This window comes from Conger conger, chromosome 7, assembly GCF_963514075.1.
Source record: "Conger conger chromosome 7, fConCon1.1, whole genome shotgun sequence".
Classification (NCBI taxonomy): Eukaryota; Metazoa; Chordata; class Actinopteri; order Anguilliformes; family Congridae; genus Conger; species Conger conger.
In genome coordinates this window covers 57,378,384-57,397,821 of record NC_083766.1, presented here as the reverse complement: position 1 = coordinate 57,397,821, position 19,438 = coordinate 57,378,384, and the positions used below count along the sequence as shown (strand labels likewise).

Sequence of the window (19,438 nt, the reverse complement as noted above, 5' to 3'; positions counted from 1 at the left end):
CGTTGATGAGGAAGAGTCTGAACTGTCTGACTACGAAACGATCGTCGATGAGGACGAGTCTGAACTGTCTGACTACGAAACGATCGTCGATGAGGAGGAGTCTGAACTATCTGACTACGAAACTATCGTCGATGAGGATGAATCTGATCTATCTGACTACGAAACGATCGTCGATGAGGAGGAGTCTGAACCATCTGACTACGAAACGATCGTTGATGAGGAAGAGTCTGAACTATCTGACTACGAAACGATCGTCGATGAGGACGAGTCTGAACTGTCTGACTACGAAACGATCGTCGATGACGAAGAGTCTGAACTATCTGACTACGAAACGATCGTCGATGAGGAGGAGTCTGAACTATCTGACTACGAAACGATCGTCGATGAGGATGAATCTGATCTATCTGACTACGAAACGATCGTCGATGAGGAGGAGTCTGAACTATCTGACTACAAAACGATCATCACTGAGGACAAGTCTGAAATATCTAACTCCGAAACGATGATGGAGGACGTTCAGACTGAACCAACTGACTCTGAACAATCTGTGGAGGAGTCTGAACCAACTGACTCTGAAACCATCGTGGACAAGGACAAGTCTGAACTATCTGACTCCAGAACGATCATCGCTGAGGACGGGTCTGAGCTATCTAACTCCGAAACGATGATGGAGGAGGTTCAGACTGAACCCACTGACTCTGAAACCATCGTGGACAAGGACAAGTCTGAACTATCTGACTCAAAAACGATCGTCGCTGAGGACGAGTCTGAACTATCTGACTCTAAAACGATGATGGAGCAGGTTCAGACTGAACCAAGTGACTGTGAACAACCTGTGGAGGAGTCTGAACCAACTGACTCCGAAACAATCATCGCCGAGGACAAGCTATCTGACTCTGAAACAATGATGGAGGAGGTTCAGACTGAACCAACTGACCCCAACCAAACTGTGGAGGTGGCTGAGACTGAAATAACTGTGAAGGAGACTACCTCCACACCAACTGTGCAGAATGACTCGCCAGGTGTGGAGGAGAAGAGTGGACAGGACATAGTGTCTGCTAACTGCAGCAGCATGGACACCAGTCAGTGCTGTGAGATCCCCATGGTGAGAACAGAACCTAATTTCTGCCATTCCTTTAGTTCATAGTTTCTTGTTAATGATTTTTAAGGTTCGAATTCCACCTTGATTGAATTAGGTGGCATATAACTTAAACATCTCAAAAGATGTGATCAGCAGTACTGATGTGGAGGAGCTGGGGCTACAGGGTTAATATATACTATAATCTATATTTTGATAACATTGTGCCAGTGCCTTACTCAAAACGTGTACTTGTATTAACTGCCTAATCATACATTCACTGTCATACCTCTCCATTTCGTTCCCCTTTTCATTTGTCATGTCCATGTCTGGCAGCAGCAGCTCCAAGCCAAAAGAAAGAACTTGGACCAACAGGGCTATCGTAGAGAACATTGGAACTGGGGTAGAGAACAATTCTGGAACCACAGGGAACACCAGGCCCATCGAGCAGAGGAGCGTTGGGGCTATGGGGAACGTAGAGGAGGAGCGGAACGTCGGAGATGTGGGGAGCCACAACCTACTTGGAACCATGGCGGCCGACGGCAGAATGAGGCCATAAACAGAACACCTCTGTCTGAACAAACCACGCCTAGCAACACCAGCCAGGGTGGCAACTTCGACCAACAGGGCTATAGACAAAACCGACGGAATGGATGCGAACAGCATGATTCTGGAAGGGAAGAACGTGGAAAACGCAGGGATCATGGCCACGGGAGACAACAAGGATTGTACCGTCAGGAATGGAACGGAAGGGAAGAGCATGGGAAGCGCGGGGAACGGCAGGTCTTTGGTTGGGAACGCCATTGGTACCGTGGGGAACGCAGGGACCGTAGGGAAAGCAGGGACCGTGGAGGAGATGAAAGTTCGCGCCGCGTAGAACACAGGGACCGTGGAGGAGAGGAACGCAGGGACCGTGGAGGAGTGGAACATAGGGACCGTGGAGGAGAGGAACTTAGGGATCGTGGAGGAGAGGAACGCAGGGACCACGGGGGAGAGGAACGTAGGGATCGTGGAGCAGAGGAACGTAGCAGATCTGGGGAGCCACAACCTGCTTGGACCCGTAGCGGCCAACAGCAGAACGAGGGCATAAAAACACCTCTTCCTGAAACTAAAAAGGCCATCAACACCAGCCAAAGTAAGTCTACGTACTCCCTTATTGACACACATAAACACACCCTCAACAACACCAGCCAAAATAGGTCTACAAACTCTCTCATTTACACACACAAACAAAACCCCAACAATACCAGCCATATATATAAGCATTTAAGTATCATGGTTTGTCTCCACAGGACCAGCGGGTTTTTCTCCCAGAACCCTGAAATACATCAACAGCCTGCTACAGCCAGGCTTCACACGCCGCTTCTAAGACAACAGCAACATTTCAGAGGTCAGTTCCCCACATGCCTATCTGTCATGGCTATGTTTGTGTTTCAGCCGCTTACAGGAGCGTCTGTCTGTTACTGGTGTCCAGCTGTCGGCCTCCCAATCTGAGATATTGGCTGTAGAGTAAAATCACTCAGGCAGTGTAAGGTTTCGGCATTGCTCAGCCCGATCCCTGGAGATCTTCCGTCCTGATCCTGTAGGTTTTCATTCCAACCAAAACAAAACACACCTCATCTAACAGCGAGAAATGTACTTGAGCTGCTAATTAGTAGATCCACCAAATTAGGGCTGGAGTGAAAACCAATGGGACTGTAGATCTCCAGGAACAAGGTTGGGCAGCCCTGAAGAGTGGGATGGCTAAGGCAGATTGTGATCACCGTTTTTTTTCTCCATGCAGGAAGTTTGAACCAGGACTATGGTGTTAATGTAATGCCAAAATTCAAGCGTGCAATGAATGCATTTGAGAGCAGAATTCCGGTTGCTTGTGGACAGATTTATTGTGTTCACACCCAACCTCTGTGCGCACACTCAGATTTGGCCTACTTGCACAAAGATTTATTCTTTGCTTGCTCAAAAGTGGGGCGGCACGGATGGTGCAGTGGGTAGCACTGCCGCCTCACAGCAAGGAGGTCCTGGGTTTGAATCCCCGTCGGCCGGGGCCTCTCTGTGCGGAGTTTGCATGTTCTCCCCGTGTCTGCGTGGGTTTCCTCCGGGTACTCCGGTTTCCTCCCACAGTACAAAGACATGCAGGTTAGGCTGATGTCGGAGAGTCTGATTGGAGACATGCAGGTTAGGCTGATTGGAGAGTCTAAATTGCCCATCGGTATGAGTGTGTGAGTGAATGGTGTGTGTGCCATGCGATGGACTGGCGACCTGTCCAGGGTGTATTCCTGCCTTTTGCCCAATGTATGCTGGGATAGGCTCCAGGCCCCCTGCGACCCTGTTCAGGATAAGCGGGTTAAGATAATGGATGGATGAATGGATGGATGGATGGATGGATGGATGGATGCTCAAAAGTTGGGCGGCACGGATGGTGCAGTGGGTAGCATTGCCGCCTCACAGCAAGGAGGTCCTGGGTTCGAATCCCTGTCGGCCGGGGCCTCTCTGTGCGGAGTTTGCATGTTCTCCCTGTGTCTGCGTGGGTTTCCTCCGGGTACTCCGGTTTCCTCCCACAGTCCAAAGACATGCAGGTTAGGCTGATGGGAAAGTCTAAATTGCCCATGGGTATGAGTGTGTGAGTGAATGGTGTGTGTGCCCTGCGATGGACTGGCAACCTGTCCAGGGTGTATTCCTGCCTTTCGCCCAATGTATGCTGGGATAGGCTCCAGCCCCCCTGCGACCCTGTTCAGGATAAGCGGGTTAAGATGATGGATGGATGGATGGATGGATGGATGGATGGATGATGGATGGATGGATGGATGGATGGATGGATGCTCAAAAGCTGGGCGGCACGGATGGTGCAGTGGGTAGCATTGCCGCCTCACAGCAAGGAGGTCCTGGGTTCGAATCCCCGTCGGCCGGGGCCTCTCTGTGCGGAGTTTGCATGTTCTCCCCGTGACTGCGTGGGTTTCCTCCGGGTACTCCGGTTTCCTCCCACAGTCCAAAGACATGCAGGTTAGGCTGATGGGAGAGTCTAAATTGCCCATGGGTATGAGTGTGTGAGTGAATGGTGTGTGTGCCCTGCGATAGACTGGCAACCTGTCCAGGGTGTATTCCTGCCATTTGCCCAATGTATGCTGGGATAGGCTCCACTGAATGATGGTCCTGTCTAGACGACATTAGAGCAACATTACTGCCAAATATTAGCTGGAAATAGAAAAGTGCCCATTTAACCAATCAGATCATTTCTGATCTCATTGGTTGGGTAGGTAAGAGGCATAGAATGATGGTCCTGTCTAGATCCCATCGGAGCACACGCAACATTAGCGTGATAGCCAGCAGATTTCATAAACTGTGTAGCTACACCTATTTCTGATTCTCACAGTTTGTGGCCATTTTTGTGTATCTGGCAACCTATGTGAGCTAGCTACCTTATGTTTGCATACCACTACGTTTCGATAACATAACCAAGTTTGTCATTCGTACGGGCCAGATACCCCTAATCTCATGCCCATTGATTCGCGCCAAAAATCAGACGTATGAGAGGCCAAGGGTGGCTACTCCCGTTTCGCGGTAAGCCAATGATGCAGCAACTGCTGAGCCGAGACCAGCAACTGATCAGCCAGCAGCGGTGACTGATGAGGCAGCAGTGGTGAATAAGAGGCCATGCAAGCAGCTACTGACACTCCATGGCCATAGTTTAGGTAGATGGGTTGCTAGTCTCGGTAGGTGGGTCGCTAGTTCAGGTAGGTGGGTCGCTAGTCTAGGTAGGTAGGTCGCTAGGTTAGGTAGGTGGGTCGCTAGTTTAGGTAGGTGGGTCGCTAGTTTAGGTAGGTGGGTTGCTAGTCTAGGTAGGTGGGTTGCTAGTCTTGGTAGGTGGGTCGCTAGTCTAGGTATGTGGGTCGCTAGTTTAGGTTGGTGGGTCGCTAGTGTAGGTCGGTGGGTCGCTAGTTTAGGTAGGTGGGTTGCTAGTCTTGGTAGGTGGGTCGCTAGTTCAGGTAGGTGGGGCGCTAGTTTATGTAGGTGGGTTGCTAGTCTAGGTAGGTGGGTTGCTAGTCTAGGTAGGTGGGTCGCTAGTTTAGGTGGGTGGGTCGCTAGTTTAGGTTGGTGGGTTGCTAGTCTAGGTAGGTGGGTTGCTAGTCTAGGTAGGTGGGTCGCTAGTCTAGGTAGGTGAGTCGCTAGTCTAGGTAGGTGGGTTGCTAGTCTAGGTAGGCGGGTCGCTACTTTAGGTAGGTGGGTTGCTAGTCTAGATAGGTGGGTTGCTAGGCTAGGTAGGTGGGTCGCTAGTTTAGGTTGGTGGGTTGCTAGTTTAGGTAGGTGGGTTGCTAGTCTAGGTAGGTGGGTCGCTAGTCTAGATAGGTGGGTCGGTAGTTTAGGTAGGTGGGTCGCTAGTCCAGGCAGGTGGGTCGCTAGTCCAGGCGAGTGAGTTGCCAGCCTAGGGGTGTCAGTAGCGCCTGCATGGTCATTCGCCACTGTCTGCTCATCAGTCGTCGATGCTGGCTGATCAGTGCCGCTGTTCGGTCAGCAGTCGCTGTGTCATTGGCTTACTGCGATACGTGAGTAGCCGTCCTCTGCCTGTCATACGTCACAGTTTTGGCACGAATCAAACCCCTTCAGATTCAAGGTATTTACTTGCCTGTAACAGTGACAAACTTGGTTATGTTATGGAAACATGGAGGTACGCAAAAATAAGGAAGTTAGCTCATACATTGTCAGCACCACAAAAATGGCCACAAACTTGAGAATCAGGAGAGGTAGCTACACAGTTTGTGAACTCTGCTGGCTATCACGCCAATGTTGCATCGAACCGTCGTTCTATGCCTCTTTCCTACCCAACCAATGACATCAGTAATGATCTGATTGGTTAAACGGGCACTTAGTTGTGGATTTCCGGCTAATATTGCCTGGACCTTTGGCAGTCATGTTTCTGTAGAAAGAATTTGAGCACGAACGGGCCAAGCTTTGAGAGCGAAGAGCATAATTCAGTGTGCAAGCAGGAGGAATTCTGCTCTCAGATTCATTGCTTGTGCGCTTGACTTTTGGCATGAAAGTATCGCCATCCAGGACCACTCGGCACGAAGAGGACGCTGCTGCTGCCCTGTCCCACAAACCCCTGCTCTCCCTGCGGGCTCATGAAATAAAGCTCACAAACATTAACAATGCTGTTTCGAGTCCTGCATGAGATCGAGCTCCTTCTCCCCTTAATGCTTTAAGGTCTAAGTAATGTTAGAATCTAGAGTTCGAGATCATTTGAAAAAGAGAAAAAACATTCCAAAAAACCTACTCTTCAAAGGGTCTCTTTAGGGCAGAGTGCTCTCGACAACCCTATTCATACATTTCTTTGCTACCCCACCTGCACTATCAATCCCTCTTAGGCATACATCAAGGATCATCAAATCACGGTCCTCGAGGTCCAGTAGTAACTGCTGGTTCACCACCCTCCCTTTACCTGGGAGTCAGGTGTGGAGACAGTCTGGCCAATCAGCAGCACTAATCAGCTCATTTCTCGAGAGAAAAGAAAAGCAGGGCTGAGTTTATATTTGAGGTCTAGATTTGATGATTAGTGCACTACATAATCCTTTGCTGTGCTTTCCAATGTGCACTAGACATGTCAATCCACAGTATCCAAGTCTTAATCTTAGTCATTGTAATTGACCTTAATTTGATTTGTTATTATTGTTCTCACTTGTGTCTTTCCTTGTGTTATAATGCTAGGATGATATTTTTTGCTAGTTTTGTTTGGCTCGATGAGCTGTTTAATGTTCATGTATTTGCGTTGTGCGGTACAAAAACAGTTTTTAGATATAAATATAATCAATTTATCAGATTAATCAAATAGGCCCTAGTCCTCATTTTTGTTGTACTGCTAGCACTTAAAATTGTACCTCCCTCTTGGGTCTTTCAGTGCACTTGTCCCTGGTTATGGGTATGCACTTTGTTGCACATCGCTGTGGATAAGAGCGTCTGCCAAATGCCAACAATGTAATGTAATGTCATGTAATTACGTGGCCCTGTCTTTCGTTCCCTAAGTAATGATAGCTTAGTTTTACACAGCCCTGTGTTGTGTTCTTTCTGCCATCTAGATGATATCGTTTTATCTTCTCACTGTGGCAGTGGGGTGCGGAGTTAGGAAGTTACACTAAATAGCCACTAGATGGCTTATGTTTGAAACTGGTTCCTCCCTATATGTGATGGGGGAAGGGATAGTTCAATGAAGGCCACTGATTTTCATCACCTGTCCCAAGCTTCTCACAACGTGTGTGTGCAGCCAGTGGAAGGAAGCTGCTGATTGTTGTCCTGGTATGGAGGTATGTGACAAGGCCTGTGTTTGTGCACTGTTTGTAGAGTGTGTAAAGAGTATGAGCTGTTTTTTTATATAAAAATGTTTTATCTTGTAACAGATGTGAGCGCGTACTGTTTCCTGGGGTATGTATTTGTTCACAACGACCACAGGCAATGTGTCATTGTGAGGACAACAGCAGAGTGGAAGTGTGTGGCAATCGCTGTTCCTCTGGTGTTCTTTTTCACGTTTCTTTTGTTTGATTTTGTTTCCAAGTGTTTAATCCTTTTTGCTAGCCAGCGCCCATGATAATGCTGATTAGTTGATCAGCCTGTGTTCACTTAGTACTCTGGCCTGTGGCGGTGCTGGTTAGCAGCTTTGTATATTTGTTTGTTTGTTTGTCAAAACCTTCCTGATTGTTTGCCAGGCTAACCCAGCGCCGGATATATGCATGTTGGGAGGAAGAGCAGGGCTAATGTTTGCAGTGCCACATTGTGTGAAAATTTGAACTTGGTTCTTTGTTTGCACCTGGTGATCCTTTATGTGTGGGGTGTTTCTGACTGACGGTGTGTTTAACCCCTTGCTCTGCCTCAGAAGAGTAAAATAATTGTTTTAAGTTTGGGGTTAGTCCTTGTTAGCTGTGGGGAAGTTTTATTGTGCTCTCAAACATTCTGTAATGAAATCAATGTTTAATAAATTATATTTTGATACTTCCAAATTTTCCTTGCTCTGCATTGACCAGATTACATCACAATGTATTTGCATTGAGCTACCCAGTCACACATTTCGTGAACTCTCTCCCCAGTGTCTTTTTTGTAGCCATATAGACTGCCTCATTGCCCTCCACACCTACATGAGCTGGTACTGTACCCATAAAAAAAACCCACAGAGCTCCCAGCCTGCTCAGCTTCAGTTATATCATGGTAAATGGTTGGCGTTTAATATAGCGCCTTTATCCAAAGTGCTGTACAATTGATGCTTCTCATTCACCCATTCATACACACACTTACACTCACACACCAACGGCGATTGGCTGCCATGCAAGGCGCCAACAAGCTCGTCAGGAGCATTTGGGGGTTAGGCGTCTTGTTGAGTGAGTGATCTTATGCACCATCTGTATACATCTGCAGATAATATACCCAGTTGTTCCCTCATTGTTTCCTCATGTGTGTAGGACTGCTACTCACCACCATTTGTATCTTCTCTCGTATGATTAGATCTATTCTAGGGTAACATCCCCAGTGGCACACGGTGGCCAGCGACTTCACCCAATCCCAGCCCCTCCAGTTGTTTTTTTTATCTTTTGGGTACAACATTATGTTCCCTACTTTACTCCTCCCCATTGCAATGCACCTTCTAGGACTCTCTTGAAAAAAATTTTGGGGGGGAGGGGGGGGGTTTGGAGCAACCACTGTGTCCCTAGTTTTATATGTATTTTCCTTAGAGGGGTTTCTCCCAGCTCTATCAGATGTGCTGGAATTCAGGTTGTTGTTTGGTAGGCCCCACAACACACCCTCAGTGTCTTTGCCTGTACTACAGCCAGTCTTTTAAGTGTAAATTTGGCTGCTGCGCCATAGGCTACATTTACATTTTAGTCATTTGGCAGACGCTTTTAATCCAAAGCGACTTACAAGTGCATAGGTTCTACCCTAAGTCAAAGCATCACATCCAGAAACTAGCAAAATACACATGAAATGCTGTTCTAAACATAGTTGTCATCATAAGTGCATAAGGATAGGGATATCAGAAAGGAGGGGCAGGGGAAATCAGGAGGGAGGACTAAGGTAGAGTTTGAAAAGGTGGGTTTTGAGTCTGCGTCGAAATAGGGGGAGGGATTCTGCTGTTCTGACAGTGGTAGGCAAGTCATTCCACCACTGAGGAACCAGAACGGAAAACAGGCGTGAACGTGCAACTCGACCGCCAGGTGCACGTAGAGAGGGAACCGTAAGGCGACCAGAGCTGGCAGACCGGAGTGGTCTAGCTGGGGAGTAGGGAGTGATCAGGGATTGTATGTAAGGTGGGGCAGTCCCCTTAGCAGCCTGAAATGCCAACACTAGGGCCTTGAAACGGATGCGTGCGGCAATAGGAAGCCAGTGGAGGCCAATGAGAAGCGGGGTGACATGAGCCGACCTGGGCTGACTGGTGATCAGGCGGGCTGCAGCATTCTGGACCAGCTGGAGGGGCTTGATGGCACACGCTGGGAGACCGGTTAGGAGGGAGTTGCAATAATCCAGGCGGGAAATGATGAGCGCCTGGACTAGGAGCTGGGTGGCTTTCTCAGTAGGGAGATGACGGATACGGCGTATATTATACAGAAAGAACCTGCAGGTTCTGGCAGTGGAGGATACTTGTGGAGCCAGGGTGAGGCAGTTATCAAGAGAGTTACATCGATTGCCTATAGCTGATCTTATCGTAGCAAAGTAAGTTATTATGGCAGCCAATCACATTTTTTTTTCACTTAAAAAAACTTTTTTACGATATCTGTCTTCTCCGTGTCAACCTCTCATCGCGATGGATTCCTAAGAATTAATCCACCCTTTCAAATGAGAAATATAAATTTGCGCCAAACGGTTCCATCGTTGTTGCTGCACAGTCTGCAGATTCCGTGCATTCTTCTGCCTGTCAAGCAGATATTTTACAGGATAGGCATGACCGCCAGCAGATTACCTACATTACAGTTGTGTCGCCTACATGTAGGCTGCGCTGCATACGCATTGTGTTTTATCTGTTGTCTACCTGCGCAACGTTGACAGAAATGTTGCCTCTAAAGCGGTTTGCTGCGCAAAAAAAACATTCCGTAATCGTTCCCAGAATCCCTTGCCTTCACCCGCTTTATTCCCTTTGCAGCCACTGTTCGTAAACATGGCGACGGCCGCAGCTGCAGGCGTGGGAGAGCTGCAAAAGGAGTTGGTTTGTCCAATTTGCTTGGATTATTTCGATGATCCGGTTATTTTAAAATGTGGCCACAACTTCTGCCGAAGCTGTATTTTAATGCATTGGGAGGAAAATGGAGAGGATGATGTCGGGTATCGGTGTCCGGAATGCAGACAGGTTTGTAGCTCTATCTAGCCATCTAACGGCCCTGTGTGTTTCCAGAACTAGCGACATTGTTACCCAACTCTGTAATGGGAAGCTTATTCATCAAACAGTGTTTCTAAATTACCTTGAGCTTGTAGCCAGTTAGTTTTATGTGTGTCATTTTATTTTGTTTGCTGTTTAATGTCGTTGTCACCTCTCAGGTATTTAGCAAAATAAGCTTCACGACTAATTACCTGGTGAAGAACTTGGTGGACAGATTGGACAGACTGGAATTTTTTAAGTCCAGTAAACCTCCCACCCCAGTCAAACCCACCAAACTGGACGGCAAGTGTGACAAACACGGCGAAGAACTAAAACTCTACTGCCACACAGACAGCAAACCAATCTGCGTCGTGTGTCGGGAATCGAGAGCACACAGGTATGTTGTGGTTGAATGCATTGTGGTCGAATTTACGCTTTTCATTGATCTTGAACCTGGTTGGCAAGCTAGCGTGCACACCAGCGGCTTGGGAGTTTTTGTTTGCTCCGCGATCCCGACGGTTGCTAATCTTTGGCTTTGTAAGCTGGCTTTATTACTAGCAAGGCCACTGCCAAGGTAACCACACAGACAATACAGCAATGTTTTGTAACCCAGCATGCCGTGCAATCATAACGGTGATAGAATGCAATACTTGGACATTTTTTTGTAAGACTAATGTTAGCTATTCGACTTTGACTCGAATTGTGTTCACTCAGATTTAAACCTTTAATATTGTTTTGACTGAATACACCCACCAGCTAACTTTACTTGAATAACGTTAAACGTTAGCTGATTTAGTGCAAGTTGCCTGTCTTAACTAGCGGTGATACTAGCTAACTAATGCTAGCCAGTGCTGGTCGCATATCTCGACGTCTACACACAATTTATCCCGGTGAATTGTGCAGCTAGTGTGGCATTTTCGCGTCGCTTACCCCCAGTAAATTATCAAACGTTATGTTACGATGGGAGTGGGATCCTCGTCACCCATTCCCTCCAAACATGTTCCCCTAGCCGCACCCCATCCCGTGTCCCTCCGGACAGTCCAACGTAAAAAGAAAAAAACAAATAGCTTGGCGAGCTGTCTTGGCACTGTGATGAGGTGTTTGCGTCATCTGTTCTGTCCGTTACAAAACAAAGCGAAATACGATTGGAGAAAACAAATAAAATCTTAGGAGGTTGGGGCTTTGGCTGCCATTCCCTGAACCCAGAATTCTGTGCCAGTTTAACTGAGTTGATGCATAATTCCTTTCGGGGATTGTGTGTGTGTGTGTGTGTGTGTGTGTGTGTGTGTGTGTGTGTGTGTGTCGCGCGCAAGACGTGACGTGTAATGCGTGCACAACAGATGCTCTGTGTAATGCGATGATTGTGTGTAGGCAGGTGATATATATATGTGTGTATTGTACACGTGCATATTACGTTTGAATATATTCGTGACAATATTAGGGACAATATTATTTTATTTTTGTACACTCTTGATAAACTATAGACCCGGTAATGATTATGCTCATTTGTGATGTTCCATTGTCAGTTATTTAATCAGTTATTTTATTAGTTATTTCTATATTGTTTTATTCGTACTTAGCCTGCTCAGTCTTGCATTCAACTGTCTCAAAGCCAGTTCTACGATGTACTTTGTTTTAAGGCACCATGACGTAGCGCCTTTGCCAGAGGTCATCGAAGACATGAAGGTGAGCTCAGGCCTGCTCGTGTTCTTTGCTTTTGCGGTCATACTGTCTTCTGCCTTGCTTTCGATATACGTATTATAGCTTTTCCGCTTTACTTGTACTGATAAAAAATCTTACGATACTATAATGGTGCGGTCAATCAATTACAATCCAGGGATTCTGTTTTTTAAGCTTGTGCATTTTTAGGTTTGGGTTTGTTGCACTTCTTGTAGCCCTACTCCTAGCGTTCAAAATCTTACCCTACAATAATGAGTCTGGCCGACTTCCAGCGAATGTGCTTTGACAATGAGCTCATTGTCAGCCAATCGCTGCTGGTGTGGAATTGTGATCTTGTTTCGATGGGAATGTAGACTGAGGGGATGACTCAAGCCAATGTGAACACTGAGCCCGTAACAAAACTGTCTAAAACCCAATTTACTTTACCTTCCCTTTTATGGAGCATCTGCATACTGGTGGCCTGTAGCCACAATAAGATCCGCAAAGCCGCTGGGCCCTTGAGCAAGGCCCTTAACCCTGCATTGCTCCAGGGGAGGATTGTCTCCTGCTTAGTCTAATCAACTTAGTCGCTTTGGATAAAAGTGTCAGCCAAATGACATGTAATGTAATGTAATGCATGCAGGGCTACACATTCATATTATTCAGTTGAGGAATTGTTTCAGTTTTGCATCATAATATTGAAGCTGGTGTTAAGCTGGTGCTAAAACCACAAAGCAGGGTTTCTGAGTTGGCTGGATAGCTGCACTGAACAATACCCGGAACAGGTTTTTCTTAAACTTCAGTCCATGTTCCAGATTTGGGCGGGTGTCTGGATTTTACTCCGTGCAGTTATCCGGCGTAACTCGGTACTCGGCGTGTGGTGGAGGCCTCTCTTTGCGTTGGGTGATTTTTCGCGGTCTCTCTCAGGGGGAGCTCAGGATGAGGCTCATCAAGCTGACCTGGCAGAAGTCCGTGTGCGAGAGGGTGAGGACGACCGACGAGGCGGCCAAGGCGGACGCCAAGGTGAGGCCCCGCCCGTTTCTCTCCACCAATGAAGCGCGACGGGGCGGCCTGTAGCGTAGCGGTTAAGGTGCGTGACTGGGACACGCAAGGTCAGTGGTTCTAATCCCGGTGTAGCCACAATAAGGTCCGCACAGCCGTCGGGCCCTTGAGCGAGGCCCTTAACCCTGCATTGCTCCAGGGGAGGATTGTCTCCTGCCTCGTCTAATCAATTGTACGTCACTCTGGATAAAAGCGTCAGCCAAATGACATCAATGTAACGTCGCACAACTTTTTTTAATGGAGCGCCGGTTAGCTTAGCTGCTCTGTCCCTCTTGTTGATTGTCCACTTCATTCATTTATTTTTATTCATTCCATTCATCCACCATCTCAGACTCTTCAGAGGACATCTTTTTCAATGGTTGCATTTTTGGCAATGTATTTATTTGCGTGTTTTATTTACTCGGGAAGTGCCAGAAAATATTGTTGCAATGCTCTGCACTGTGTTCATGTGTGTTCTTGGCTAATTTCCCATATTCAACTGAAATCGGAGAGAGTTTGTTGGGGTGGCGGAGATGCAAAACGGGAGATAGTTGTCGAATGTGAACTCGCTGCAGGGCGTCCTTGCAAATTTGTGCCTTTATAAGAGTGGTGATGTCACAGTCACAGCCAAGGACTCTGTCTGTGTGCACAAGAGGCTGGGGAACCTTCCAACCCCAAACTACCGCAGGCCCTCCTGCGTTCCCGTCTCTTATTTGACTTTATCGCTGACGGCGCTTTGCCTGTACCCAAACATACGCCTGCACGTCCGCGCTGGCCTTCGCCTGTTTTCTGTACTTTAGACTATCGTTTTGTGTCCAGGGGTCGACGACCCTGGTCCTGGAGAGCCGCAGGGTGTGCTGGTTTTTGTTCTCACCTTAAACTCAGTGACCGATTCAGACCCATGACACAAGGTGAAGTGAGTTAACTCCGTAAAATCATTTGCGGTTATTGATCGATTACTGTAGTTGCTGGGTACGGCGAAAGCCAGCACACCCTGCGGCTCTCCAGGACCAGGGTTTTACCGACTCTTGGTTGGTGTCCATTCCCCCTCCCATATCCCTGTTCCCCACCTGTTGTATGTGAAATTCGGTGTCAGTGTGGGGGCGTGTTTTTATTATAATTCTTTTTGTGATGACACCAGCGTAAGAAGCAGGACCTGAAGAGGAAGATCGAAAACGACATCGGCGCCCTTGTCCAGTTCCTCCTGGACGAGAAGGAGGACATGCTGGCCAGCCTGGAGGCGGAGGAGGTGGCCACCGTCGCCATGATCGAGGAGAACCTGAAGGACGTGGCCAAGGAGGTGGCAGCCGTGGAACGGGCCGTCGCCGACATTCAGAACCACGTGAGCGGGAAGTCCAGCTTCGAGGTGCGTCTGTTTTATATATGGTAGTCTGTTTAGTTCAAGTCTCGAGTCTCAAGAGTTTTGCACAAACTCGTGATTCTAATGGATGAGGGCCATGCCTGTGCTTTTGTGAGATGTTTTTGAGATGGCGTTGCCCCCGCTTGTGTCTGTGATCTGGCATAATTCAACAGTGTAGATTGTTCTCATTCTTATCCAAAAGCCTTTGGGAGTCTGAAATTGAATGAAATCTAGTTTCTACTGCATTCTGGGTAAAAGTGGTGGAGACACAGCTCTTCTCCCACTTTTTAAAAGTTATGAGAACATTTTTGGAGGGAACCTTTTCTTTTCGACCTCTTCCCCCGTCAGCAAGAAAGCCTAAAAAGGGTCAACATGAAATTTGACTTCAGTCTAGCAGCACTGTCGCTGGACTGTAAACTGACCTCGACCATACAAGTAATGCTGGCACACAGCTGTGGTACAGCCGTCTGAGGAGACTACTGTTTCTATGCAGCCTGTGTGCTCTCTCTGATGTAACCATGCGATGCGTCATAATTTCAGTAATTTCCTTTCCTTAAGCATGTTTCATAAATCTACAAATCATATTCCGTGACATTAAGTAGTATGCCGTCTCACAGTGGCATTTGTGCGTAAATATGACGCAACCTCGTGAGATCAGAAACTTTGTATTGTGTTTTTACTTTTTGTCTGTTGCTGTGGTGATCTAATCCCACCCCCCCCCCCCTCTCTCTTCCCTTGCAGGCCATTAATCAGACGGTTGTATGGTAAGAGTTTCTGTGTGGTGTCACTGACGTGTCGTTGGGACTGTTGGGGGCTGGTTTTCGGGGTTTCTCAGACCTCCTGTCCTCCTCCTCCTCCTCCCCAGCCCGTTCCACGTCTCCCCCTCCATACAGGCCACCAACTGTCCCCCGAACTGGGAGGAGTTCAACGGCCCCGTCCAGCTCATCATGTGGAAGAAGATGATGCACGTGCTGCACACGGGTACGAGCCGGGGTCCCGTCACTCCGTCCCGTTCGTCCGTCCCGTCCTTAAACCCCTGCGGCGCCCCGCGTTACCTGTGAGGCACCGTGTGATCGGGGTGCTATGCGCAACACTGGCTGGCAACTCGCGTACAAATTGAACTGACTTTGAATGACTGATTTAATGACTGGCCAAACGTTGGGGGCAGCCTGTAGCCTCGTGGCTAACGTACGTGACTGGGACCTACAAGGTTTGTGGTTCAAGCCCCGATGTAGCCGCAGTGAGATCGGTGCGGCGGTTGGGTCCTGGAGCAGGCCCTTAACCCCACATTGCTCCAGGGGTGATTGTCCCCTACTTAGTCTATTCAACTAAGTCACTTTGGATAAGTTCCAGCTAACTAATGGTAGTAATAATACTGAATAATTGGACTGACTGACCCGTTGGACTCACTGGCTAATTGATTCATTGATTTTATTCTGTAATCATCAGAAACACAAGTTCAAGAAGGTCATCCGGTACCACTCTTTTAAAAACTACCTGGGGTAACACAAGAAAGCTTTGAAACCTTATTTCCGTTGTGGTCCATAATTTTAGTTGTTCGATAACTGGACTGGCTGGCTAAGTTAATGAGTTGTACTGGCTAACTGGGTCCTCTCCCCCCCCCTCCTCTGTCTGGCTGCCTCAGTTCCCGCGAACCTGGCCCTGGACATGGACACGGCCCACCCGGGCCTCCAGATCAGCGACTTCGACACCCGGGTGGAGGAGGGCCAGACGCGCTCGCTGGAGCCCGACCTGCCCCAGCGCTTCACCCGCTTCCTGGGCGCCCTGGCCACCGCGCAGTTCTCCAGCGGCCAGCACTACTGGGAGGTGGACGTGCGCGACAAGGGCGTGTGGTACCTGGGCGTGACCACCGAGTACAGCAACCGCAAGGGCTACGTCAACCTGTCGCCCTCGGCCGGCTACTGGAGCCTGTGCCTGCAGGACCGGCTGTACGCCAACGAGGAGGACGCCCGGCTCTCGCTGGCCGACTACTGGAACTCGCCCCGCGTGGGCGTGTTCCTGGACTACGAGCGCGGCCGCGTCTCCTTCTACGACGCGGTCACCATGAAGCACGTCTACACGTTCGAGGCCTACTTCGACGAGCCGGTCTTCCCCTTCTTCAGCCCCGGGAAGAACGACCCGGGGAGCCGGCTGCAGGTCTGCCACTACTACTGACCCCCCTCCCCACCCCACTGCCACGCCCCTCTCCCCCGAAACCCCCCGCTCCCACAGGCAACGGGTCGGGAGGGGGCCCTGCCACTACCCGCTGGGAGGAGGCCTTCGTGTTGTTCCGTCGACCACTACCGTCGCAAAACCGCTTCTCGCGGTTCGCGCATGTGCCGTTAGCCTGTCCGGTTTCAAGCGGGGCTCTACGCCGTGCGGAAGGTCGCGTTTATATTTCACTGGATTTTCTAATAACGTAGGCTAGTGCAAAAACCTTTTTTTTTTTTCTTTCTTTTTTTAATTAAAAGACTCCAAATGTAGCCCCACAGAAATTGACAGTTTAGATGTAAATAATCATGTTTTGAATAGACGCTCTTATAGATGATTTTTGGACAACTGTTGTACTGCAAGAAATTATGAACGGACAATTTAGCGACTGCTAATTTGTCAAGAGCTTTCTTTGTGCCACGTTACCTCGGGGTATAAGTTACTCTTTTCTAGTCTGCCATGGTCATTTTTTAAATTATTTATAATTTTAGATGGACTATACTTTGTTTTAGGTTCTGTCTTCAGTTGGTCATGATTGGGGGCAGAATGTTAATTGAACATTCACACAAGGTTATCACTTGCAGGCACTGGTGTTTGCAGATTATTGTGGTTTTATTTGGAGTACACGTTGTGGCTTGTTTAGGGTGGCCATGCTGATGCTTCCAGGTTCAGCTTCTGGTCTGGTGGTTGGCATGGTGGATGTGTTCTACACAAACTTAACTTCACTGCAAAATCTCCTCTTTGTTCAACAGTTAAAACTGTCTTTCTCCCTGTCACATTGTTTAAACATCAGTATTTGTTTATACTTTGACTTTTGAGGTTTCTGTATTAGTGCTTTTAACTGTATTTTTTTAACCTATGAATTTTCTATTTTTCTTTCTTTGTTTTAATATTGGATCATGGGATCATTTATCATGTCAATTCAAGGGGTATAATCCATTTTATTATGTGTACATGTTGTTTGTGCATTAACCTTGTATCGATGCGATATGTGAAGTTAATTTTCAGCTGTACTTTGACATCAATCTTCAAAATAAAATAAAACTGTATTTCAAGGTTTTGGACATCTTTTGACTTGTTGATCTACATGTGAAACTTTTGTATGAGTTTTACTTGAGTGACTTGAGTAAATGGGGGTGAACCCAGTTAACCTGTGGAATGTGTCATTCACTGGGCCAAAGCCTTGCAGTTCTGTTCAGCTGTACATTAATTTACATACAGGAACTATTACTCAAATCATAATGTAGTGTTCTATCCATGATTCCAACAATATTTCTCAAAGGCATTTCTAAATGTGTGATTGTCATATCAACAGACACAGGGCTCATTGGATTGGGGGTATGCACTCTGCTTTTATACACCCTGAGAGGGTCAACTGTCAACTTAATGTCTGGAGGGTCACAGGCTGACACTCCATGGAGGTCTGGCTAAGAATTACTATCCCAAACCTTTTTTATTATTTTTTATTTTTTATAGGTGATTTGATAATGCACATTTACTGCAGAGTGTACGTGTAAGTCTGCTTGTAATTTAATATCCATTAACAAACCACGTCTATCTGCTGTTCATGAGACAAAGAACTCTCTCAGGAGGCCCGCGAGAATAGAGAGGGAGTACGAGGGAGCGAAACACGGACAGAATGTGCGGGAGAGGTAGCGAGGCAGAGACTGAAGGCCTCCGGAATCGTGCCGCAGACCGAAATCTCCATGGAAACGGTAACGTGGGCCTGGGCAGAAGGCCTCGCTAAGAGAAGAGAAACGGTGAGTCAGCGGACGGAACAGCTGGCAGGGCCCCGATCGCTGTGGACAGGCGACGGTTTCTCGGAGAGAAAGGGTCAGCCCTACAGCGTGTGGGAGCCGTGCCTTCAAAGCACTGTATCGTACAAACAGTCAACCGCTATTACACGCATCGTGCGACTTACGGTTGGCGGTTTGTCTATTATCTGTTTTCTGTTAAAAGGTCAAGTTTCTTTAAGCTGATTATATAAGTCGCAGTGACGTTTTCAGGGCTGCGTCTCGGTGCCAGAATCTGTTTTTCAGTCTCAAGGCCTCGGGAAGGTTTGGCCTATCTTTTTGTCCCCAGCTTGGGGCCTCGGAAGTGGAGTTGCATGATAAGAATGACAGCTGTTCTGCCACCCAGAGGTGGCCAAGAAAGACGCCTGTTCAAAAATGTGTTCGTTTGTATTTGTACAGCTGTTGAGGTTAGCCTAATTAACTTAAAAATAATGTAACTCCAGCTCGTATAGTGTGCAACAGCATTCTGTTATAAATTAGTCTTGTTTTAGGATGTTTTCATGGGAAAAGCTTATAGAAGCCATCCAACCTGTGGGGAAACATCTGTTTCCCAGCGTGAAGCGGAATTGCGATTATTTGACACCTGGATGTCCTCTTGGGTTACAAAAGTCCTATTTCAAATCTTGTTTTTGACCGTTCTCTCCTTTTGATAAAAATAATTATATGTTCTTGTTGTTGACACAGGAGGCAGGAAACGCTAGTGCTTTAGCGTAGCGCCTTGGCCTTGCTTTGACCCCATTTACTTCTCATTGTACTTGTCATAACTTCTATTAGCCTAAAGCAGTCCTCCTCCGCCCCTCCGATATCCGCCTGCTAAATTCAGATCACGGACGCATCAGCTTCCCTTCAATCCTTTCCACGTCCAAGCGTTATACAGCCGACTGGTAGGGTCCAACTTTATTCTAGACTCCACAATTTGTTTCTCCGGTCAGAACACAAACTGTGAAACAAACAAGGCTGAAACCAACAGG

The 19,438-nt window shown here is 47.7% G+C and overlaps 1 protein-coding gene across 1 annotated transcript; it reads left to right on the top strand.

Annotated features, from left to right (window-relative positions):
• Positions 1 to 10,192: 10,192 nt before the first annotated feature.
• Positions 10,193 to 17,729, top strand: trim47 (tripartite motif containing 47). Its single transcript, XM_061248899.1, has 8 exons — positions 10,193 to 10,394; positions 10,583 to 10,800; positions 12,044 to 12,089; positions 12,990 to 13,085; positions 14,245 to 14,469; positions 15,205 to 15,227; positions 15,329 to 15,444; positions 16,109 to 17,729. Exons 1-8 carry the CDS (start codon positions 10,206 to 10,208, stop codon positions 16,636 to 16,638), a joined length of 1,443 nt encoding a protein of 480 aa, XP_061104883.1. The 5' UTR covers positions 10,193 to 10,205; the 3' UTR covers positions 16,639 to 17,729.
• Positions 17,730 to 19,438: the final 1,709 nt, after the last annotated feature.